Source organism: Falco biarmicus, chromosome 4 (assembly GCF_023638135.1).
Source record: "Falco biarmicus isolate bFalBia1 chromosome 4, bFalBia1.pri, whole genome shotgun sequence".
Lineage (NCBI taxonomy): Eukaryota > Metazoa > Chordata > Aves > Falconiformes > Falconidae > Falco > Falco biarmicus.
In genome coordinates this window covers 16,246,747-16,273,315 of record NC_079291.1, presented here as the reverse complement: position 1 = coordinate 16,273,315, position 26,569 = coordinate 16,246,747, and the positions used below count along the sequence as shown (strand labels likewise).

At 36.6% G+C, this 26,569-nt stretch overlaps 1 protein-coding gene across 3 annotated transcripts in view; it reads right to left on the bottom strand.

Annotated features, from left to right (window-relative positions):
* FBXL2 (F-box and leucine rich repeat protein 2) overlaps nucleotides 1-26,569 on the bottom strand; it is a 55,725-nt gene that overhangs the window by 17,804 nt on the left and 11,352 nt on the right. For 2 of the 3 annotated variants that reach the window (XM_056334239.1, XM_056334240.1), the window contains exons 2-5: nucleotides 23,553-23,614; nucleotides 7,499-7,553; nucleotides 5,940-6,014; nucleotides 2,391-2,485 (exon numbers count right to left, since the gene is read on the bottom strand). In XM_056334239.1, coding sequence (XP_056190214.1) covers nucleotides 2,391-2,485; nucleotides 5,940-6,014; nucleotides 7,499-7,553; nucleotides 23,553-23,614 — 287 coding nt within the window. Of the gene's footprint in view, nucleotides 1-2,390; nucleotides 2,486-5,939; nucleotides 6,015-7,498; nucleotides 7,554-23,552; nucleotides 23,615-26,569 lie in introns of those variants that run through there. The other variant, XM_056334241.1, reaches the window with a different exon arrangement.

Genomic DNA, 26,569 nt, shown 5'->3' with positions numbered 1-26,569 from the left:
CAGAACACTGTTTTTATGCCCATGTTTCCTCCAACTGCATGGATTTTTTTGGCAGGGGTGGAGGAAACACACAAAACCAGTTTTGTCTGGAGGCTTGCCGTGGTTAACAGATCCGACTACACACTCAGCTGGTAACAACTTCCTGGCTCTCCAGTGTGGATTGAAAACAATGGAAAAAAACCCAGCAAGCAGTTATACTGGTGTGAGTTTCCACTTCAACTCTCAAAACAGCTATTCCAAAATTCATGTACTGGAGGGAGATTTACAATCGAGACGCTCTTCAAATCACTTGGAAAGATGCTACACTCTGGAGGAACAGCAAACTTAGCCTCTGAGATTCAAGCATGGAGCGTGTCCAGAGAGAGCTGCCACAAACATTCAGTACTTACATAGCAAATACCTACTTCGATAATTGGCTGTTTTTAGACAGAAGTTGATGTAGAAGAAGGATAAACAGAGAAATTATTATCACCCACAAAACTAAATAGATCTGGACACAACTCAAAACAAAAAGCCTGACAGGAAAAGTAATTTTCAGAACAAGTATCTGAAAATTAATACCACCTTTCCCATGTTAGTGTTTTGAAAGTCTTAAAGCTCATGTATTTATCATTCATTTGTTAATTTCAATATAACTGCATATATTTCAGAGGTGAACCATCTTCTTTCCTGAAGTGTCTTAAGACACGACCATCTGCATCAGTTACTTGTTACGATGCATGTGTGAATACTGGTAATGCTCCAGTAGCTGGTGTCAGCTCAGCCTGTCCTATTACCAGCTAGCATGACTACCTATACCATCCCTACAATGCACACGCTACACACTGAACTGCTCTATACTCATTCTAAGTATCTGTTTATTAAATATATCGCTGTTTAAAAACATCCCATCTCCAGCCCTCCCCTTCTCCTCAAATGCCACTAATACCTGAATTCACTTATGAATTTTGGCCCTATTCAGAACCCTCACTGCGGTTCCCTAGCCTGTCCTGAAAAGCTAGAGGCCTAAACAAAACGTGGAAACAGAGTTGGGGGAGTGGGGGGACTGTTACATACTGTCCTGACTAATTTTCCCTACACCCTTCTCATTGCCTTCCCTGCTCCCCCCTCTACTACTCTTCTTCTACTGCCTTCCTTACGGAGCGCACAGGGATGGTCCACGTGAACGCTCTGGGAACTCGGGAGGAGCACTGCAGAAAGGTAACTCTGGTTGGGGCTACCTCTTTTTTGAAAGCAGTCGCCAGTAACCTGGGAGATGGTAATTAACATGCACTTTCCTCTGAGGAGGCAAGACTGCCTGAAAGTGGAGACGCACCATGGAGCAGTTAGGGAGATGGCCTAGAGGCAAGGAAAGCTCTGGGGAAATCTTCAGGTCTGAAGCCAGGATGCCCATCTGGGTTACTAAAGCAATCTACTACTTAACTAGCTGCTGGATGAATTGACCTTACAGACAAAAAACCCCAGTGAATTAGACTGACTTTTAAATTTTAGAAAGCGCTATAGGTCAAAAGATACTAACTTAATGCCCACAGCTTAACAAAATATTTGTGCTTGTTATTTTCCACCTAAGAATGGCCACACTATGTCAACTGAACACCAGCCAGCCCAGTCTCCTGTGACCGTGGAGGAATGCGTAACTGCAAAGCGCCATACCCCAAGGCTTCCTCCAACTGTTCTTTCAGCCCTAATGTATTTGTGGCTTAGGGACCCTGCAGCTGAGAGGTAGAATCTTTGGATTTAAACACTCAGAGAAATACCCACACAGGAATCTAGCTAAACAGTTTGCATACAGAACAAGTTATATGGGTTCAAACGACCTTCTGGGAACAAACTGCACAGTTCAATTTACAGACAGCGTAAAGAAGGATCACTGACTATTTAGAGACTCCTGAGATGTTTCTGTTGCCTGCCTGTTCTTACATTAAAGCAAGAAGAGAGTCCTAGGCCTTCCCTGACTTTGTAGGCACTTAATTGTACCAGTCTTTGTTCTTCCTCCCATTGCTAGTGTCACCTCTTGTCCAGACTAGAAGACAAACTATAAACTGACGGACTACTAATTGTGATGAAATTAGTATTGTAGGATGCCAGAGCATAGGTCTGAAAACATTTTAACTGCTTGAAAACTGAGAGATATCAACATAATACTAATGAAGGAAAAAGAGGCATTTCTGAAAAGCACAGTTCTCATTTCTTTGTTCATTTCCAGAAAATAGCAGTAGCTATACTTTGATCTCAAACTGATATCTCATTTAGTCATTATTATGGTACTTACTCAGGTATCCCATTTTGGTCATTAGTCAGTACTTAGAAACCCAAACAAATGTAACAATAATTGCTTTTGGTCCTGACATCAAGAAATAAGTAATATCTCAATCTAGGACTTTACTTACTTTAAAGAAGAGTCTCCAACACCAAGGCATCCTCTCAGACTAAGTTGTCTCAGGAACCCACCACACCTTTTTGATATATTTTCCACAACACGACCCTTAAACCAAATAAAAAGAAGATTTTGTTGAGTTTTACACTGACATTGCATTCTAACCAAATTAAAAATGCTGGGAGTGAAGACCAGCCTAAGCTACACCCCACCAGAACTACACCTCTTTGAATTTTTTTTGCTGCTTTAAGAACAAACAGTTACCTGTTGAGAATCTCCGCTCACACTGAAGTGCTATTCAATTCAAACTTTGGTTCTCTCTTTTTTTCAGTCTATCACATATGGCTCGTTTTTTTGCCTCAGCAAAACCTGCCCATTAAGACAGCTGAAATGATCTGCAAGTTTTGTCAGATGTGTAGAGAACATGAAGAACTGCCTCAGAGGCAGAATGGCAGGCATGCCAGTTCCTCAAGGATCCCAGGTACTACTACAGCACGTAAGTTTAAATTGTCCAAAAAGATGTGCTTAGGCTAGCACATCACTGAACTACAGCTACAGCCTCTGCTAAGTCCCATTTTACAGTCCCTGCTATAGGGATGGTTGCCTCTGCAACTGAAAGGTGCTGAGCACCTTGGTGGGAGCAGCCATTTCAGTTGCCTTCAGAAGATCAGCTGGAACCCACTGCCAGTCTTCAGTGTCATATATATTTGGGTGTCTGTGCCTGAAACTTGGGATTGCCAAAGAACTTCTCACACTGTGAAGCTTACAGACTTTATGCCTTGTTACCTTGTCAAAAGCTGAAGAACAGCTTACAAACAAAGCTTCCTACTTGACCCCACATTTGCTACAAAAGGCTTTTTATTTCTATCCTGGAAGTGCATTTTGCTATACCTTAGGAGTAAGCAGAATAGCACAGTACTTCTAATATTCAATCTGAAAGTAGCATTACGCAAAAATGTTAAACTACAATAATTATTTTTTTTTTGTAGGAAAACCAAGATAAGAGCAAAAAGCAGGTGCCACTGCAAAAGCTGACAAGACATCACATTGTGTCTAATTTTAGGGAGGTAAGGTCAAAGAAATCAACATTAATCATTTAACAAACAAGACTAATACCTAAAACCACCTTTTATTTTCTTCTTTTTTTTTTTTTTTCTTTTTAAAGGAATACTTACAAAATTACAGGTCAGTGCAGTGAATATTTTTTTTTCTCTTTACATGTGATGGCAATAACTTCACTGAAACAGTACAACGTTTTTTTGTTGACCTCTAACACCAAAGTCCTGGCTAGCACTATATAAAAATATTTTCTTATCAGAGGTTGTTTCTTAGTCCATAAGTAACATTGTTCTTCTTAACTCTCAGAAGAATTTACACCAAAACAAACAAAAAACCAGAAAATCATTATACAAACAGAATGAAGTATTTTTTAAAGCTTTCTGCTTAGTCAGTTATTTCTCAGCAGAGGACAAATAACTTTACTGTAAAGGATAAAGTCTTCAACAAATAATATATATTGCAAATTCAATCTAGATTGCAGAAAAAAAAAGCCAAACCCTAACGCATTATTAAAAGAAAATAGAAGCAAATAATGATGTAAGTTTTCCCAAACCCATTTATTTCTTTAGGCATGTAAAGAATCCAAGAAACAGCATATTCAAAAAAAGAACTTCAGTGCATTCAAATGTGTTTAGCTGTTTGAATAATTCAATGTCATTCAGAAAACAAATTTTTCAAATTACCCCAGCTTACATTTGGTTCCACATATCAAGAAATACTAAGTCACATTTAACTTCAAGAAGATCTTCACACATTTTTGTGATAGAAAAGAAACATTTTTTCTTTATAGCTTTTTTTTCACCTCACTTTATTCTCTACCGCATTGTCTTAGGTACGGAAAATTTCACAAAACCTTATTTTTCATTATGTGATAGTCTCAGATCAAGTACTGCCTGATGTTATGTGAAACATCAAACAGTACAATGCCCAACTGAGCAAAAAGTTGCCAAATACAATTACCAGCTTTTACCTGTCCTAAATCTATCGACAAAAAAAATGTTACTAAAACAGCTGAAGAAAAAACAGAGTTCTTAGACATCAAATGTGAAAGTGTACCTCATTCAAAACTAATTTATGTAATAATTGCTAGTTTAACATACTCTTATGAATAAACTTAAGGGGTTTATATTACAAATGTTCTTAAATATAACATACTGGAGTAACTGAATTGCTCCAAACCACAACAGCTTCTTATAGCAAAAGAAAACCATAACTTAATTTCATTCCTTCTCCTGAATCCCATGCTACAAACATGGTGTCTCAAAGGGCAATGCCACTAGGTACAACCTAAGACAAACATCAAAAACATAAAAATCCCATACCACCTGTTTCTGAACAGCAGGAGGATTTCAGACACAGAAAAGCCTACCAACAGAAGGATTTCAGACCTGTGGAGTTTTCTTTATTATTTCTTAGCAAATGAGAAACAGAACCTTTTTAAAGGCAACTGAAAAGATTACATTAAAGCTCCAAGTCTACTTAGACACATTTAGATAGAGGCAAATGCCAAAATCTTTCTCCTGCCTCTGTGAGATCCTCATGTTTAACATCAGTACAGCAGAGGAGTTGGCAATGAAATTTTAAAAGACTGGTGAAAAAATTTACCCTATATACTACTGTAAAGTTTTAGGAACAGTTTGAACCACGGTTAGCAAAATATACCAAATGAAACCCATCTGGATTTTATTCATGCAACTAAGAAACGAAAACATAAAATCCAGAAGCAAATTCATTACTGTATTCTAAATTTAATACACTTCATCAAACAACAAGTAATAAACCAGTTCAGATTTATTTCAGGATTTGTATTTTCCTATGGATTTTTGTCTTCATTTTCAGATGTCATATTTTATTTTGTTATGCACTCTATGATGGCACTAATGCAGACATGTTTTTCTTAAGTAAGACAAAACTGCCCTAATCCTTTCATTATATGCTGAAATGGTCTTTAATCTACATGCACCTGCATTTCAGGCAAGGTTCAAACACTATAGAACAAATGTTCATAAAATGGTAATCAGATACACACCAAATCAAACGTAGGCAAGTCAGCAGTAAGAAAAGTTTTTAGATTTGTTTCAATCTCCACTTCTGATAGCCAAGCGTCCAGAAAGCCTTCAGCACTAGATGGCACCCTCAGAGAGAGACTCGGGATCAGCAACTGAATTACCTTCTAAATGGTGAAAGTGATTTCGAGGATCTCACTCCACCCAGAGACATCATTTATACCTTTACTTTCTGGAAATGAGCTTTGACTTTCTAGAGCCCTGTATGTATAGGATATATGCAAATTATCTGATACATAGCTGGCAACCAAAATCGAAACACTTATTAAAAAAAAAAAGCAAATACACAGTTCTTTCCTATTTGCCCCTTCACAGTATTGTTATCTTGAACTTTAGCCTTTAAAACATGTGAAGGCAAGCACAGTCTATAGAATACTCAAAATGGGCTATGGTCTTAAACATCACCATAGGAATGAAAAAAACCCAGAGACACTTACCTCTATATCCGTTTGAAAGTTAAAGAGGTCTATTCTTTGCCAATTGCTTCCATCCAGAGCTAAAACATTCCATGCCTACAGAAAACAAATACAGTTTATTACCTCCACTGCCTGCTCCCTTGATTTGCTTCTCAGCAATTCAAATATAACAAACAAATACAACAAAATATACCATTTCAGGTAGCATTTTTAAAAAAGAAATATAATGGTAGATATTAGTAGTCTACAATAGCAACTAGTTAAAAACATATAATTTGTGGAAACGAATCTCAAATCTAAATGGATTACGCTTCAAACGCTAATTTATGCCCATAAAACATGCAGGAAAGCAAGAAATTAAATGTAAAGTACATACATGGACACAGCAAGATTTAACCCTCCACTTTCAAAAAAGCTTTTGTAAATTTGTCTAATAAGTTACTTTTGCTAGATCTATATGGAGAAAAGTATTCCTTCCAATGAAACCACAGTTCCTTAACCTCACTAGTTACTATTCTGAGAGGAACAGAAACCTTTCAGAAAACTGCTGACTTTCCACTATTAGGATCAGGCCTTTCCTTTACACATGCTGAGTTACGTGTATGTGTTCAAGAATTTATCCTTCACTGTCAAAGCCATAGCTGTTCACAGTGAAACAAAAAAGCCAGAGAAACACAACTAAACTCAGAAAAATAGAAAGAAGCATACAGCATCCAACTGACAGGTAGCAGTTCTGAGAGAAAAACACAATTTATTCAATCACTTTAATTTTCTTCTGCTATTTTCTAGGCTTTAGCTGAAGGTTCTAACAAAGCTTCACGTTTTGTTAAAACTTCCTGAAGTTGCAGGCCAGAGTGATATAGGTGTAGGAATGAAATAGTTACACACTTAATTATACAGTAAAACAAACACAAAAAAACCCCAACAAAACCAAACCGAACCAAACCCAATCCTCATTGAGAGAAGGAAGAAAATAATGAAATAAAGTTCATTCATGTTGTCTGAGAATTCACTTCATCCTACACACTTGATATAGGAACAGAATGTTATTATTATGATTCAAGAAAAAAATCAAGACTAGCTAAACATAAAAGCTCACTTGGTATGCTTTCTCTATTATCTTATGTGTGCCTTTTTCCTCTACTAGTAGTCCATCTACTTAACACCTTTTGTACTTGGCAAGCAAACGATGGATGTACTTCTTAGACACATGGTGCACACATTAACTGAACTACATGGAATTTTAAGCAGAAAATGCATTTGAAAAGTGTTATACAGACACATGCTTTATAAAAAGCAAATGCCATTATGCCAAACTGGGCTTAATCCTTTCTCCAGATATAGAGCATACATGACTAGATACCTTTTCCACAGCCTTTAAACAGAAGTCCAGTACATAGCAACTAAATCCACATCTGAATGCAGAACTGGACCATTTGTTTTAATAAACAAAGAGACTGAGATAACTATTTGATTTTTTTTTTTAACATGAAGCAGAATGCCCTAAAGCCCACAATTTGCATGTAATTAAGAGAATAGCATTCTGAAGAACAACAAAAAAACTCAACAGAAGTACATACCTTGGAAACCTGTGCACAACGACACAAAGTAACTATGTCCAAGAAAGAAAATATTCTAGGAAGAAAGGAAAAGAACAATTAAAATGTTTTATTGTAAATTCAGACTAGTACATGGATTCACAGTTTTGTAGTTCTATGGAAAGACACCAGTTACACAAGAAGCAAGTTAAATGCAGTATGAATGTTTTACTAAATTATTTTGCTTATTGAGACTTAAGGAATATCATAGCTATTATCTAAAGACTGTCAACACCAAAATGCAAGAACCAGCAGGTGCTTCTTCTGAAAATGTTTTCGTTTCTCCCTCCATACTACCCAGACATGTATGAATTATAACAATATTTTTTTTCCAATTCAGAGAAACCAGCTTATTACCTTTGTGCTACAATTCAGTAAGTAACTTACACAAATACAGATTTCAGAGGCTGGTGAAGAGTAAGAAATAGAAAACAACACGTAGATAAACCCAAGTTCAAGAATCTAAGTATTAACACAAAGAATAATGACCCAAATTCCTAAAGGGGTTTCACAGTACCAAGTCTAACGGTCAGTATCTTTTTTCATTTACTCTACACGAAACAACTACAACTGAAAATTTACCATTACTATTCTGATCACGGAACCAATTCCTCAAGGCTGCCAACTCTATATAATAGTTTTCTGAAAGAAATTTTTCCCTGTCAAAATGAGTTTTGCTAAATACCATTTCCAAACAACAATGAAATTGGTTCAAAGGATGTTCTCAGCAACAAGAAATCATTAGCATAAGCATAAAATATAGATCCTAATCCAAAATCATTTTCTATTACAGAGACTGGAAGATATGAAAGACATTACTGTAATTCACTTGTAAACTGTTACCTGCTCACCAATGAGCTTCTTCAGTCCTCAAAACAACGAACAGTAATAATAACAATTTCATCTCACAGTGAAATGTTAATTTCATCTTGCCAGTGAAATCTCTGGCAAGGGATGCTGAATTTAATTATGTGAAATTCTGGTTACTGTTTTCCAAGTGGAAATCTGAAGCTAGAGCTCAAAATGGATGCCTACATCTTAAGCACTGTGATTTTCAGTTGTGGCAAGAGTCAAAAAATGTAATGAAAGTTAATGGAAGTACTTCTTAAACGTAACAACCAAGTTTATTATGATCACTTCAGATACTAGTTTTCCAATATTTCATTAACACATGAAATACTTTCTCTTTTTCACTGTGCAGTAATACATTTTCTCAAAAAACTATGAGCCATGCAAACAGAAGGTCATTCTCAGCAGCTGTGAAATAATTTATAAAACCCTGTCAATAACATTTATTTTTATAGAATCTATTTTGTCATTTGAACATCCATCCAGAGGTCTGTCCACTTTAAGAAAATTAGCAGCAATTTATGCACAAAGTACACACTAAATGTGCTCAGCAAGATTTCTGGACTGCTCAGATGAGCACTCAAAGAACTCACTCTCCTTTAAGAGCAGCACTTATACCAATGACCCACCACGCATCCTCTTCTGAAGTCACCTTTCCCTTCACCACACGGCAAATGGCAGAAGTTGAGGGTGTGGAGATTATGCTAGACAGCTGCAAAAGCTTATTGCCTTGTAGAAGCTTCCTCATGCTACCACTGTACAAGTGGAATCTGAGGGTTATCTCAGATTTACAGAAGCTGAAGCACAAAAGACAGATTTCTATGTTATTTGTAACGAAGACAATTACATGACACAATACCCTTGCCTAAATGAAGAATTTGAAATGCTCTAGAAGCGATGTATCAAGTTCTACTGAAATAAACAGAAGAAATCGCAAGACACTGAAGAAAGGGTATTTTATACACCCCCACTACTCTGAGTTTTCTGGCAGTCTGTCTTCATGCTTGATTGTTTATTGCTGTCAAGAGATTAGTGTTGATGTGTGATTTCTGCTAAAAAAAGAAAATTAAAACCAAATGCAGAACAGATGTATTTTTAAAGAGTCAAAAACTAAAAGTGGTCATTCTACATTAAAAGAAGAAATATTTTAGTAAGTGTAAACATATACAATGCTTTTAGGTTTTTTATTTTTGTTCTAAAGAAGAAACCTTCTTGCAAGGCAGCCCAAACTGTCCCCATCAAAACAGGTAACATTAGGATGCATAACCCAGCAAAATCAGAATGATTGCTATTCAATTAAATACTATGATAGGTAAGAGATGCCAGTAAATTCTTTTACAACTCCAGAGTAATTTTGCCAACTTGCTTGAAGACGTTTTTTCCACAATTTTCTATTTATTTACCCTCTGTAGTAGTCTTACACATGCACCACTAGCACACACTTGCTTCTCTGCTGTCCCACAGAATTACTAACAATACAGCAACATACAAATAAGTAGCCAACAAGACACAAGACTAAGGTTTCACAAGACTCTGAAGGTTTAAAGTCATTTAAAGTCTTTAAATGCAACCAACAAACCGAGATGGAGATGGCAACACTGACATTGTCAGTCATCTGTCAGCGTCAAGACACTGACATTGTCTGGCTCTTGGGGTGAAGGACTATGTCAGCAAGCACTTGTAATTCTAAAAAGTGGAAAAAACTACCAAGTAGGGCAGCTGGTAGTTGCATAGCACTTCTGTCCTCTATGACCATAGCTATGTAGATGGAAGCGAATGCAGCCAGCAGTAGGATTAATTTCCATTTAAGTCTTTGGCATGGCTTTGTACAGGGAAACTGGAAGTTAAGTTAATAGATCCACAGTAAAGTTTAGGATCATCTACTCCGATTCCCGGCACCTCAGGCTATTCAATTCTCCATAGTTATCCTGCATCAAGCTCAGGAAGGAGAATCCGCTTATCAGCAACTGGAGCTCTTCAAGACCTTTCTTCCCTAGGCACATACCGCTCTGGACACGTGCCTCACGAGTTTGGCCTCGGAGATCTTTCAGTGCTAACAGTACCTGCAGCACGCATGAGCTTCATGTCACAGGCACAAAGGGTTGTACAAGCTTACAGTTCCTCAGTTCCTTTATGGTAAACTTGTATTGGCCAAAGCCTAACTTCCAGAAAAGGATCTATTCTTGACCTGAAAGCCTTCAAGAGATGGAAAACCACCACCTTTTTTGGTAGTTTGTTCCACTGGTTAATCACTCTGTCAAAATGTTTGCCTTATTTCCAAGGTGAACGTCTGACTTTCAGCTTTATGCTTTTTTCTACTTTTCTTCACCAAATTAAAGAGTGCTTTAGCAGTTAGCACTTTCTCCTCATCAAGTTTTAAAGCCACTTATGTCATCTTTCATTCTTTTTAACAATCTTTTCACTTTAGTTCTTTAAATGTCATTTTCTCTGCATTCATTTTGCCAGTATGTTTCTTCCAACGTAGACATCAGAAGCATGTGCAGCACTAAAAAAATGTATTAGTATCAACAAAGCTGTACACAGACATAAAGTATGATTTCACTACCTACATTTTCAGAGCCATTTCAGGCCACTGTAACTGCCTTTCTGACACTGCATCGGGCAAGAATCTTACAGTATACTACCCATTTCTCCCTCATACCCTCTTCTAGGAGTACACACTCCAGGCCACAGCTCTTTCTGTAGCATTCCTTAGTCCTGTATATCTATACACATAAAATTAATCCATAAAATCAATCTTGTTTGAACACATCCCAATTTATTGTGGTATTCAGACTTCCTGAGGAGTGCCTTGTCTTCACAGAAGTTTACCGTTACAGTTCTTGTGTCATCTATAACTTTTCTCTCTGGTGAATTCTGAAGCAGTGAGTTCCAAAGCATTAAATCAACCCCCTACAGGCTTACCTGTCGATTGCTGCAACCATTGTTAACCACTCCTGAGTCCCTTTAACATGCATTAATGTGCTGCATGCACACAGTGCTATTTTTAAAATTAAAAGGTCAAATGTTAAAGTCAAATGCCTCAGTAGAAACATGTAATTTTGGTTGGTAAAGCCAACTGGTTGTTTAATATCAAGGAATGATATCATCCAATCACTGATTTTCCAGAAAACAACAACAACAACTGTCATTCCTCTCTCTCAATTTTCTATCAAACAAATCTGTGGTGAGTTTTCCATACTGAATATGAGGCTGTGATTTCTGGTCATCTCTCCCTTGCCTAGTTAAAAGTGTTGCAGTCAGAATCCATATTCTTTTAGTCTTCTGGAATTTACTTGACACCCAAGACTTACCAAAACTCAGCGTAAGAGGGCCACAGACCTCCTAAGTCACCTTTTTAAGGCACTTTCACTGCGATTTGTATGGTCCTGCCAACTACAAGAGGTGATGATCTATTTACAGTCTCTCTCATCTTCCCATGTATTTCCACACATGCTTCGTTATTCCTGCGTGCTATAAACAGACTGTCCTGTGTCTTTCCTAACACAAAGACGCCTGACACCTAATATTTTGTTTCCTTCCCCATGGAGCCATGGAAAGAAACAGCTATTTCTCAAAACCCGGACGCTGTACAGTGTACCATCTACAGAGTCAGAAATCAAACTGTGCAAGAGTCAAACTGCTTCTTCTCTCACCTTTGCAAGGCCCTTCCAAATCTGATCATGTAAAGAATAAACTTCAGCAGTAACAGCCTGGCAATTACTCATTTTAAGTATTTTGATATAATACTACATGGATTGATAAAAGGTGGAGAACAAAATGCATACAGTAAGCACCACACATGCATACTGTAACTTCCTGGAATTTTTGGCCCAAACCCCAGGATTTGTTGTGACAGAAATACCCAATAATATCTACAAACATTCAACAATAATTTAAGTTAGAGGTTTTATTTAATAACTGCCTTGTGAATGAAATTCTATTTCAGAACTTCTATTTTTCACATCTTTTAAATTTATAGTGGTTTTGCACACAAAGAATGGTGACAAACCATCAAAATGAAAACCAAACTAAGGATGAGAAATGCCTGAAGATAGCGCACTACCTAACTGATCTGCTCAGAAGATCCTTTCAACTTGACCACACCATCCAGTTGTTACAAAACAAGCACCCAACAAATTTGTCATGTCTTCCCCATTTTAGACTATGAACTTCTTAAGGAAGGGACTTCATCACTGATTTGTACAATTCCTTGCATACCAAACCCGCTCTCATAAAGGCCTTTACATTCTACTAGAATACAAATGCAATATGGAAGAGTAAAGCCTACACACGTGACAAAACATCACAGAGAGACAAAGCACAGCTTTCATTTTTTTTAGCATCATTTGATTTTCCTCTTTTAGCAGGTTTTTCTCAGAATTTTCTGGAAGAATGCCCAAGCATAATCTGTTATTAAGTGACAGGGGAAAAGAGCATCAGCCACTCTCAGTTCACTGCTTATCAACATTTGAACACACACAGTCACAAAATCTCACAACCTGATAGAAGCCGCTTTGTATTTCTCCTAAAACATCATATTCAGTAAATATAAAGAATTGTGATAATGTTTTGTATGTGGAAGGTTTCTCTTCTCTTTGTCCCCCATTTTTACTAAACACCCTACTGAGGTATGACGCATCTCACCAATAACTGCAGCCCAGCAGCACATACAAACACTACAATAAAATACGCAGACTAGAAAACACACAGATAAGATGAATAATTCACAACCATAACTCATAAAAGCAGAACTTTGCATGCATAAATTTATATCTATATGATTAAATTAACAATGCTATTGTTGGTATACTTCCAAACATCACCAGCTTCGCAGGTAGGAACAGTGAGGCATATTAAAAGCTTAAGGAGTCTGACTATTTTCTACTTTTTTTAAAAAAAAAGTATCTTTCAGCTTGTTTTCTCTTGTTTCTCTCAGGCTTGTTTTCAGCATCACGTCACAAAAGACTGACCAAACACTAATTTCTACATGAAGCACACATCCACTAACTCATCTAATGCTTGACTTTCCAGGTCAATTATTAAAACAAATCCCTTTTTACTAGGGATGTGCTACTTTGTGAAGTAAAGCGCTTAAACTAGAAACTGTGTGAGACACTCCAAAACTTTCCTGTAACTTTTAGCCCTGCAGTTTCCACTTGTAAACTACTTGGGCTAAGATGCCTTTCTCAGCAGAGCTACACAGCAAATATTTCAATAACAAATGTGGCACCAAAAAACACCTCTTAACAAGCCAAACCTCCTCTTCCTTTGCCAAGATGCTTATTGCTACACAATCCTTACATAAGTATTAGCAACTGCAAAAGAACAGGCTGTCTACAGGATGCCTAACATCTGTTTTCAGTTGAAACAGAAGTCAACTACCACAAATAGTCAGCTCTGCTGTATTAATTTTATAGTTACAGGGCAGCATCTAACTTTATGGCCTATACATTTCTTGCAAGACAAGTGGATCAAATTACTTGCTCCTTAAAAACAAAAATAATTTTGACTTATTTGTAAAGCATGACCATATGTAACACAATAGCAACATTTTCAGTATCTAATTGCCTTAGTACCGGAAACAAAACGTCCAATGATAAATTCAAGAAGGGCCATTTATGTTTAATTTACTGTCAAACATACAGAATACAGCAACTACAACTTCTTTTGCAGGGTCAGTTACATAGCTAATAGATACAGCTACGTTATGCAAATCACAGAGTAACTTTAGCCTGAAAAAGAAATCCAGAAAATAGCACATGAATACATCCCTGTTGTATCTTTGATTTATATTTACTTCGATATTATGGATGCATAATACAACCTAAAAGGTCACATTTTTGTAACCTTTCAGAAGTAGAGTTAAAAACTTGAACACAAAACTTACATATAGTAAGTGTTGAAGAAAAGTTCAACCCATGAAACAGACTTTATCTAGTGTTTCACAAAAGGTCAGATCTATACTTGAATCAGTTTCAGTAACCTTGCTTAGCTGTTTCATTCATAATAGCTACTGACCTAACAATTTTAGGCAATCACCTCGTTGCATTGATTACCCTGATTCATGTAATACCAAGACACAGGAATCTTAAGTAGAAAAACAGTAACTGTTACTAGAAAAGAATCTAGTGTTTAGCATCATTAAGTCTTTAACAATACTGGTTAGGAATCTCACTGTGGCGCTTCCAGAAGAGAAGCTGAAGTATGAAGTTTCAGAATCCTTTCTTTGCTGTGAGTTTTCTCTTTTTTTTCTCCTCTCCTTTTTTTTTTTTTTTAATAAAATCATCTTTCGCCTTACCCAAAACAATATTCATTAAAGACCAAATACGATCTTTCAAACAAAAGGATGAGGCAAGTCATGTGCTTTACCTAGAAATGAAGTAGTAACAAGCTAAGAGGCCTCCTAACACCCCCACATTCATCCTTCATGCCTTCCTAAAACTGGAGTATTTGTAGAGGGGGATGATCCCAATTTCCAACTTTAAAAACCACATGGATTATCCAGTTTAATCACTTCTTGTAAATGCTGTGTGAATACAGTGCTCTCTAATTTCTAGAAGCCTGCATGCTGCAGCTCATATGACCCCCTAGCTTCACTAGTCGGATTTCTATCAAAGTTTTAGCTCTTATGTAGATCTTATCTAAAGCATAGGCTTTGTTTGGGTTTTGTTTTTTTTTTGGCAGGGGGGTGTGTGTGTCAACCAACAAACAACTATGTAAAGAAAAATGGGGCTCAGCTGAAGATTTCTAATTTAGAGAAAAGCATTTGATAAATGAGAAATTAACTACTACTTATGGGCAGACAGGAATCCATGGAAGGAGACACAGCCTGGAGAGGACACCTCATGCACCCATACAGGCTGGGAGTCACCTGACTCAGAAGCAGCTTTGCAGAAAAGGACTTGGGGATTCTGGTGAGCATGGACCATGTTGAACATGCCTCAAAAGAGAAGGTTTGAGGGGGATCTTATCAGTGTGTATAAATATCTGACAGGAGGGAGTTAAGATGACAGGCTCTTCTCAGTAGTGTCCAGTGACAGAAAAGCAGCAATGGATACAAACTGAAATACAAAAAATTCCACTTAAACAAAAGAATTATTTTTTTTTTCTGTGAGTACTGTCAAACACTGGACCAGGTTGACTACAGAGTTTATCAAGTCTCTATGTTTTGAGATACTCAAACGGACAATGCCAAGAACAACCCCGCTCCAGCTGACCCTGCTTTCAGCAGTGAATTTGGACTAGCTCATCTCCAGTGTTCCCTGCCAACATCAGCTATTTGTAATTTTTTAAAATATAAATTTTATTTTTATGAATTTTTGTGAAATACAAATTTGGCAACTATAACATACCTTACTAAATAAAAGCAGTTAGCCTAATGATTATTTAAGTGGTTTAACTCGTAGCCCACAGTCCCAATCCAACCTGCTGGCCATTCCAACTATCCTATAATCACTTAGGGGGAAAAAATAGACTATATAGTTTGGGCACCAAAAAGCCAAAAATCAACTATACCCACTCTGCACACATGCTACCAGCTAGGTAGAGATGTGGAAAAATAACATAATATGCTGGTATAGCAGCCTAGGGATCTCCATAAATCATGATCACTACAGCCATAGATGTTATGGAAACTTTGGCTAGTTGCTGGACCAGGATTCGGTAGACTTGATCCAATCTGTAGCTCTGCTACTGGCCTAGAGGATGACTTTGAACAAAATATTTCTCAATGCCTCTGTCTGCATCAGGAAGACACAGATAAGAAAGCTCACCTCTTCTGTAAATATTTCCAAGAGTTACAGACAAAAAAGAAGTTAAGTACTTGGTATTGTTATTTCATGTGTCTAGCATTAATATTTAACAACATTTTTCTTTTTTTAGGGAGTTACAGTATCTTTTCAATTGCCTTTATGTTTTGATAGCACTTTTATCATGCAAATGAGGAAGAACAACATTTCTCCATTTGCCTCCCAAGGAACATGACTTCTTTATATCCCTGATACTTCTGAACATTTGGTTGATTCAAGAGACTGAGTTTAAATAAGACTCAAGTTTCAAGGTAAATAAAGCTCTAAATGGAATTAAGTCTTCATTAAAGAACAGATTCTAAAGAGAAGCTTAATAGCAAATTAAAAAAAAAAAAAAGAAAAAAGAAAAAAAGGGTAATGTATGATTCCAAGGGTTGTGTAAGTGATTTCTGTATCCCCTTTAGCTGTTACACCTGCCTCAAATACTTGTCATTTACTTTTGTTTGTTCCAGTATGACTAAGCCTGTCACAAGCATGTTCTTACTGGGAGGTATTATCTGTACTTGAACCAGGTAATGCTGAAGCACTCCATTTATAAGGATATCTCAATTCTTCAAGCAGAAACATTAAAGTATTTCCTTTTCAGAATTCATAAATCATAGTCAGCACCCTTGACCAAAAAAGAAAAAAAAAAATAATCCCATCTCTTCCATTCCCAAATCCTCTTCATCAACACAGTATACAAAGCACTAGTGTGCAATTTTCAGCTTGTTCTTAGAGCCTCTCACTGAGGTTGTTAAAGAAATTCCATCTGAAACATCTCTGCCCAAAACATTCAGGTTTAAGTTTACTCTTGCCTTTGTGAACAAAACCAAATCACTTAAAACATTAAATGGAGGATGGCAGCTACCTACTCCAGTTTCAAAAGACCAAACCTAATTGATCATCTAATCATCTGCAAATGTTCAGCATCTCTTACAAGAAAGCCAGAAAATGCACATGAAGTGCCAACTAGTGAGGCAAAGAACTGAAAAATACAAAATTGCATCTGGAACTTACCTTGCCAAGAACTTCATAAGCAGACAAACAATACATGTAGCAGTGTAAAAAAAAGGTCAACATGAAACCTTTTCCGTATTTTGAAGAGGTTATGCTGACCTCCCAGCTATTGAGCCTTCAGTTTCCTCAGACAGAGCACAAGTTTTGTCCTGAATTTGAGGTAAATCAAATTGACACCAATTTCCACTTCAGAATAATTGGAAAACTTCCTAACAAAAGCTGATTAATCAGAAAATTTCTACTTGTTGCATTCCCAATGTATATTTGAGGTTAGACACACTATCTTGAAGGCTGAAAGTACAGAGAAACTGAATTACTATTCATTTTAACACTGGGTAAATCATGTTAAAACAAATAAAAATAGTACTCTTAGCTTGATACTATTTATCAATTGCTGCTAAAGCATGTAAGAATTCTGAAAACACCTAGTAAACCTTAACTAGTCCTGAAGAGTTAGAATTCTGTTGTTTCCCTGGCTAAAGATCGAAATATTTAATCACTTTCTAGAGGTTTTATCTTGTCCATGACTTATGCCTGTGGTTCATTCTGATCCCTTACTCAGTTTTCTAACCACTTTCTTGGAGGTAAGGATCACTGGAAATGAGTATGTGACTCCACAGGAGTGAGTCTGGATTTGTTATTATGCTGTTATCAGTCCCAATGTTCTTGCTTACTTCATGCCAATGTTAGTCTCCACATTTCTAGTTAACAAAAATATTTCCCTCACCCTTATCTAAAGGAGTTTTCTATATTGAGTAGTTAGTGTGAGACTGGAGAGATTGGAGCTGCTCTGCACTAATTCCTTGGACAGATGTATTTTCAGCACGCTAAATGGAAGGACTTGGCTTTACTTAATGAAACTTACTTGTGCAAGGCACTATTAGACTTCCCTTTACAAAAAGCATAATTTCAGCAACTATACAGAAAGGAAGTAAGTTTTCCTTTCATAAGCAACTCCTATACAATCCATTCAGTTCACAATCTATACGAATGCAGTTTACGTACTTGTATCAATTTGGTTGTTTCTGATGCTAAATTGCTATATTGTAATTGCTTGGCAGACTACTACAGAGGACTTCAAAGAGACACAAAATACCGTCTAAAAATCAAAATAAAAGACTGCATGTGCATTATAAAACTGGAATGTTTTCCTGGGATTGTACAAATAAATAGGGCAGTACATCACCCTGAGTAGCAACGACTGCTGCTCAGTATTTGACAAATACTTGAAGTGGGAAAAATTAATCAACTTTGAGGTCATAGATTTTTTTCCCCTCTTCAAAATACAATAATCGTTTGCCTGCTTACCAAATTTTTACCAGCTAAGAACAGTTCCAGAAACAAGTTTATATTCTTCAGTTCTTTGACTCACCAGTAGGTACTCTGTATGCTGAGATACAAATTTTGCAGTGATTGTGGGCTGTTTAAGTACCTACAGTACTGAGCTCAAACATACCAATAGCATTGTAATGATTTCTTATTGCAACCTTTGCTATATTTCTTTTTTATTTCCCCCATAACTGAGCACACAGATGGTAAAGCGTCACTTCAAATAAACTAAATATTATGTTTGACTTCACTCTTTTAAGCTTCCCGTAATTTTTCTTCTCTACAACAGACATACTAAAAGCCGAGCAAAAAGCAGTATGCAGTAATAAAACCAAAGAACAAAAACATGAAAACATGTAATACTTCATTAGCCAACTCACAAGCTCCGTATTCTTGCATACAAGAAAAGCTGCTGCTGGAACACAACTCCTGGGCTGCGGTCCTATTTTGAGTCCCAAAACTTTGCTTATCCTCTTTTAAATCTGACAAAGCACTCAAACCTGGAGTCTGATGACTGACTTATTATTCAAGTACATGTACCCAATAAGTATGATTTATAGCAGAACTCTCAACAGCTTCTACCTTTGTGGTACAATTTATGAAGTTGGTACTTTGCAGGCAGAAAGGAACTGAAAATGGTTCAAGTGGCCGAAAGGAATAAAAATCTCTGTTTCTGAAGCTTGCCATTTTTTGTGCAAAATCTTACAGCACAGAACATTAGCAGTTAAAATATAAATAACCAAATGTTATTTGTCCTTCTACATGCCAAAAGTACTGGCTATACCTCAATTTTCAAACATGTATTATTACTGTTTTATCAAGCATAAACATAAAAAAGTATTTTTGGAAGCTGTTGGGAAGTCAGAACAATCCAATATTAATTACATTCACTGGGCTTTTTGTTTCTAATGCTTTTGAAACGTACTGTAACTTTAAAAATCCATTTGTTTTTTCCAACAGTTTACAAGGAAAAAAAGAAAAATATTATAATCTTCAAGGCTGTAACCTCTTACTGGAAAAGCTATTACCATTAAAATTGCAATAGCCTATCTCTGACTTGATTTCTGATTCTTCTGATGATAGATAAGGGTTTATTAACTTTAGGCACCAATGCAAATCTACAACTAATGTACTGTATAATCAAATGATGCTTTTCCATAAACACATAGGTTACAGAAAAAAAAATAAAGCAGGACAAATGTCTGAAAACATTGTTTAAGTGATATGATTTATAATACCTCTACAGGATTCTTACTCAGACATCATACAATTGAGTATTTATTCACCCTTTCACTTCTTGTAATATATAGCAGGAGCGAAAGTGTGTTCCTTGCCAACTGGCAAACTAATAGCACTGCAACTGCTAACAGGGGTGATCATTTTTCTTTTAGCTTGAACTGTACTACAAATCAGAGTTTTCAGAAGCAGCCTATTTCTTCCACAGGAAAAAAAAAAAGTTACTTCAATATTACAAATAAACGCCCATAAACCAGAAAAAGTTACAAATGAAACACCTCCCTCTCTCCACTCAAGCTATTCTACCTACCTCAAAGCATAACTGGTCCCTCCAAACCAGGGTTGCCTTCAAACCCACCACTGTCCATATTAGTCCGGTATCTACTTCCTCCTCTGCCCAGTTATCTGGGTCCACTTGAGAAGGAACAAATAATCTCTGGCTTTGTATCCTTTCAAATGAGCTTCCTGCCCGAGAAGCTGAGGGTTTCAGTCATTTACTTACAAGCATAGCAGATGTTCTGTAGAAAATGTGCAAAAGACATGACACTGCCCTGAAAAACTTCCAATCTAATAATAACAATAATAACAAGAAAAAGTAAGAACTGCAACGTAAGACCAAGGCTTTCTTTGTTCAACTGTAGAGTATGCAACTATAGCAACAAATTAATAAATCTTAGAGTGAAAGTATTTGCTAAGTCCACCATCAGAAAAATATTTCTCAGTTTTAGAGAAAAAAAACCTGGAATGCTCATTATAGTCAGATTACAGAAGTTTAAATACTTGGGGCAAATGAGAACAAGACCAATTCTTACATTAGAAGAAAGTGTATTTACATTTAAATTCCAGATATTTGTAACAAGATATTAGCCACTCTTTTTCCACATGTCAAATTTTATATTTTTTTTAAAAGAGCTGCACTGCCTTCCAATGGTTTTCATGCATATCTGATACAAGCAACCAACAAACTAAGTGCATTTGATGACACTTTCAACAGTACTTACTATTCATTTCTGGCACTGTGAGCAAATTGTTTCCACTGCAACTAGTTTACTCTCCTTTTAATTAAAAGGTAGACTGTATAGTTAATATAGTAAAAATAATTAGGATATTAATTACACTCAGTGTGGCAATATTTAATTTCTCCTGTCATAATCATACAGCAAGACAATTTTAAAACATGTAGCACAAGCATAAACCGTTCTAGGTGCTGAAAGACATTCAGGCTCAGTCTTACAAAAACATTTATGTGCAGGATCATAAAACAAATTCCCCACTGATAATTCTTTAGACAGCCAGGTCTGTGTGCCTAAATTTCCCTGAGCATCTACACTCTGCAGGGATGAGAACTCAGACCCACATGCCATCATAACACTCTAACACGCTCTGCCCCTGGCCTTCAGAGCTTGCCTCTACGGCAGTACAATTTCAACAGGAGGTGTACAGAGCACCTCTCCATTCCAAATCCCCGATGACCAGCACAATATTGTGGGTGTTACAAAATATGGACTTTATCTCAGGCTATAGAAAAGACCATCACCTGAGTCCCAGCATTCAGAACGAGATTATCATGATCTTTATTGGAGAAAGCTGATGGTCCCAATTCTATTTCTCAGATGATCACCTCTCCCAGCTACAGCTGCAATGCTGCTTTGGTAGACCACTGTGCAATCACAAGAAGGACATAAACACACAAGAACTAGATATTTGGCTAAATCAGTTCTGAGTGTGCTTGACCTGGGCCATTTTATTTTGTTGGTCCAGCCCCAAGAAGACCTTCAACCACGCAAAAGGCTTCTTTAGACACTGCCACAACAGTTAGTGCAGAGGCAGTGCTTAGCCACACCACTTCCAGTTGGTCAAATCCAAGGTGAGCCTATATATCCTCTGAGTTGCTCTGTAAGATGTTACCATCAATACAAGAGCTAGCAGCTAAGCCACTGGTACTGTCCAGTTACTTGCACATGGGTTTTTTCCTGCCAAGTTCTTTAAAATGTACTGTATAGTAAGATATATGGTGGAATAAATTACTCAATGAAACAAACAACCTGCTCCCTATAGGACATTTTAAAAAACTTACCAAATTAGGTGTTGGAACTCAAGAAATTGACAAACGACAAACAATTCAAGAAACTGACACCTAGAAGTTAAATGCAGGAATTGTCACAGTAAACTTCACCACATTAATTTTATAGATGCTACTCATACAATTAGCATAGAAGCAATAATTTAGGAATTTAACTCTATATAGTTTCACAGATATTTTCCTTTTATCCTACAATGAAAACTGAGGTATACTACATAATCAGCAAGTTCTTTCAAAAGGTACTATCACAGTACACAATACTTTTCGCTGTCTAAACCACATCAACAAATTCTGTTGAATTACATAAATGGGACACTTAGCACCCGTAACAGTAAAAAGAACAGTCATTTCAATAGATATTTGGAGAGTCCTACTGCTAGAAAAGAATTGTTTGCAGATTATGATTCTCTGCTAAGGAGGCAGCATATTAAATTGACTTTTAACTTCTGGTTCATAGCATTGAGTGCAACAAAGCAAAGTTATTAGAATTTCTGTTCAGGGCATCATTCAGTGACACGTTTCTTTTAATCACATTTTCTAAAGAGTTCTACAAGTCTAATTTACAACACTGTCATCATATGGAATGAGTATTTCCCAACAAAAATTAAAATCCTTTTAAAATTCAATTCCTTTAAAAACAGACTGCTTTAATACCACCAAGAGAGTACTGTGATAGTAGACACTAAAAGAAGTCATAATATTTTAAAAGCACTTTCTTCAGACACAAGATACAAAATACCATTATTTGGGACATTCTCCCACTTCAAATTGAACAGGAAGCCATGACATACATACAAACTAATCCAAACATCTCTTCAGTGTATTAAGAAGAAATCTGCTCAATTTTAACACCACCATCACTGAAAGCTGTAATTGCACGATAAGGTTTTTTGTTGGGTTTTTTTGGGTTTTGTTTTGTTTTTTTAAAACTTTCCCCTCAAAGAGTGGGCTGTAGCGAAAGCTATATGCAGGTACAGAAAACATTGCTGAGCTGGTTCAGTTCCAGCTCTGAAGTGGTCACTTCCAGTCGAGTAGTATCTCCGCATCTGGCAGTTTACACTTGGTTTGAAAACAAATTCAACAAGATGAGAGTGTGACAACCTCCATCAGTGTCTCGATCATGGGCTGAACTTACTGATCTTCATGCTATACCTAACTCCTGCAAACGTGATCTAGTCATAAATTTCATCAGCTTGGTATGTGACTAACTAAATGACTACAGTAAGCAAAATCCTCCCATTGGTTCTACCTTACATAACAGACTGGCAGTAATTGTAACAGGCAGCACTTTTCACTGCAGTGACTTTCTGAAAGCTTTGAAGTTGAATTTACATTTTATTTTGTTATAAAACAAGTTCATGACACAAAGAATGTGAACTACATTAGAGAAAGTGCTATAGGCTCTTCAGACAGATAAAACATTGTATAGTGTGGAAGAGCTGATGACTCTACACCAAACTTTGGACATTTTATTTCACTTCTTTTTCTGATATGCAAGGAAAAGATCACTATTAAATGACATCTTCCATAGTGTAACATAATTTGAACGCATTAAAACAAATCAAGGCTAACCAAAAGACAAGTTCAAGAATTCCAAGAATTAAATCAGATACGTTGCTATTTATTTCAAAACAGATTTAAGAAAGAATCAATAGCACTTGACAGCCTGTAAGCCACGTAACTTACATACAATCCTCAGGTTTTTACTCCTTAACACATGGAGAATTACCTTAACAGAAGTTCTTTGGGTAGTTTTTTGTTAATAAGAGCTTCATCATTATTTGAGAAAACCTAGAAACAGAAAGAAAAAACACCATTTAAAAAGACCAACAAGAAAAGAGCTTTTAGAGAGTCTTTTCACCTTCTACTTAGGTGCTTAATTCTTTTAAATTCCTGTTAATGTCAAGTTTTCAACATGTTAGTTGGTAGGACTATAAAATGATTTCAATATACACAACAGGGCCACACTCACACATACACATGCTCTTCCCTAGTTCTAAGATTTGATTGCACAAAAACTGTGGAGTAACTTAATAATCATTAGACAAGTGATCAGAAGCCACATTCACACTCCATAAGAAAAATTTTAGGCAGTAGTGAAACTTGTAGCAATAGCAAGACACATATAAATATACATTAGCTGCACATCCTAAAATTGTCCCATTACAAAAACCAGAAACTGGACACTTTTCAGTTATTAGGTCCCTTCACTGTCTACAGTGGTCTCGGGCTTGTGAATACAGATAAAATACAATAAGCTAAAGATTTAAAGAATTTACTGCCACAGATATAACAGCAACTGTTATATAAGCAAGGGAAGCACTTCAAGAAATACTACAAGAAAAACTGAAAATACCTCTCACCCAGAACTCACGTATCTTTTAAGTGGAAAGACTGAAAGAAAATGCCCAAGGGAAAAAGCAGGCAATACTAATATTACATAGGAATGTTTCCACAAAAGGAGAAAAAGATCAATCAACAGTTAAGTAGAATAGCTAAACAAAGGAGATACTGACCAGACTCAAAACTTATTGTAAATATTTAGGTTTGAGAAATTTTGCCAGAGGAACACAGCAATAAACAAAACAGAAGGTGAATCAGAATGTAAGGAACCATGGCAGAGACTGGAGGAAGTCAGTCACAAGCAATCACTTCCCCTGTTAAGTGAAGATCTTTATGGAATCCATTTGCCATTCACATTGCCAGAAACAAAAGCTAGAAAGAGGGATCTAAAATAGCCAAGTTTTCTCAATGCTAAAAGGTAAATATGAAAAACACACAAAACAGAAACATGAAAAACGACTGGAAGAAATCCTTCCCCCGTCTTTCATTCAGAATATGGTGTTCCTGACTCAAGCATCAGGGTATTATCCCTTGTTCATCCTACCATCAACATGTATTGCATACTTGACAACTATTTGCTTTGCTTCCTGGTTTTACAAAATAAATAAATAAAGGGGAAAAAAAAGGAAACTCAAGAGGTAGTTCTGAAAAAAGGTACACCAAGCAAAAATGAAAAGAAGCTGAATATAAGCTTGGTTCTGTCTTCATTTTTTAAAAAAAGGGAGACAGCAGAAAGGACACATCCAGGAGTTCTGAGAATGTCTCCCTAAAATTTACTGTGAGATTAGAAAACCTGAATTTCCATCTGGCTGCTGTCAAGAACCCTTTTTCTCTTCCAGTACATCCTAGGCTGATTTCAGGTCGAACTGCATACTACTGTTTTTCAATTGTGACACAACAGCAAAAGCCACTTTCTTCACTCACCACCTCTGTGCAGTTACCCATACATCTAAGAACAATAAAACTGTCATCTTTCAAGAGGACTAACAAATTTAATCAAGCTTCCTTTTCCTGCAACACGAACAGCAGAATTACAGACTGGTGATTGTTGCCATTCAAAGCGTAAAACACCCATGCATATGTATTTCAACGGGATAACTCTGAGTTCCTTCAGAAGACAGACATTCCTGCCTTAAGCAGTCCCACTCGGCTGACCACAGGTCCAGGTTTGCTCTTGGTTCTGCTCTACATCCAATAGCTGTTGCTGTCAGTATTTTCAGCCTTTACACCGAAAGACACCGGTTTTAGAACTGGTTGACTCTTTATGAGCTTGGCAATTTATAGATTTATGAATTATTTGCATGTTTGCCATTTTAATATTATATACTACTCATGGATTACAGTTTATAGACTGAAAACAATAGTATATATTTGGGTAACTTTTTAGAGCAGTCAAAACAGGCCTAATTGTGTTTATTGCACCACTCATTCAGAAAAAGGAGACACATATGCCATCCTCATAGAACTTGTGATAACTAAAAAGCGAAGTGGGAAAACACTCTCGTACATTACAGGTTAAAACAAATGACGTTGCAAAAAAGGAAGTTACCTCTGTGAGAACACACACAGTCCGTGGTAAAACAGACAAGTGAACTTAGACCTCATTAATTCTGGTCCAGAATCTGAACATTCAGTACCATAGACTACTAAAAATCCTCTTTTAACTTAATTATTTTGTAGTTGCAGTTAATTCCTCAATAGTTACATCACCTCACATACGCTTCCCACTTATATACACAAATATATATTTTTAATAAAGCTGCCTTGCAGACTGCTACTAGTTTATGTGTGCTATCACTCTGCCAGTGGAAAAGTTGTTGTTACCAATTTTTTCCTTACACTGTAGATTCTCAGATGTACAGTAACATGGATATATGCTCACTGTGTGAAGGTGACACAGCATTTAAGTTTGTAAGGTATGAGCAAGTTACTGTTTAACACGAACAGCTACAATGTGTGCTCAAGACTTGATTATTTCCAACTACTCACCAACTCCTGCATTAAAAAGCCAAATCACTATAAATCATAGCACAGATTTTTGAGAACAATATTTTTCTACTAAGGCCAAGCTGAGAATCTAAACGTACAACATAACTGGTAACTCTTATGGGAAAAAGGCTTATAAGCGCTATATATTTTTATGTGAGGTAACTTTAGACTTAAAAGTTGGATGGAGAAACTGTTTTGAATACGCGACAGCAGGTATGACCAATACAGTTGCATTTAGGAATCCCAGTTAATACTGAAGAAAGTGCAGCTTTTACTACTTAATATGAGAAGCGTGCAACTTGCCCAGCCACATGAAGTACCCCGCCTGCTACACAAGCCACACATGAGGCCACAGATTTGAAGCTGTTTTCCCTCAAACAGTAAGTTTTATGTGTTCTTGTGTGCATAGCTATA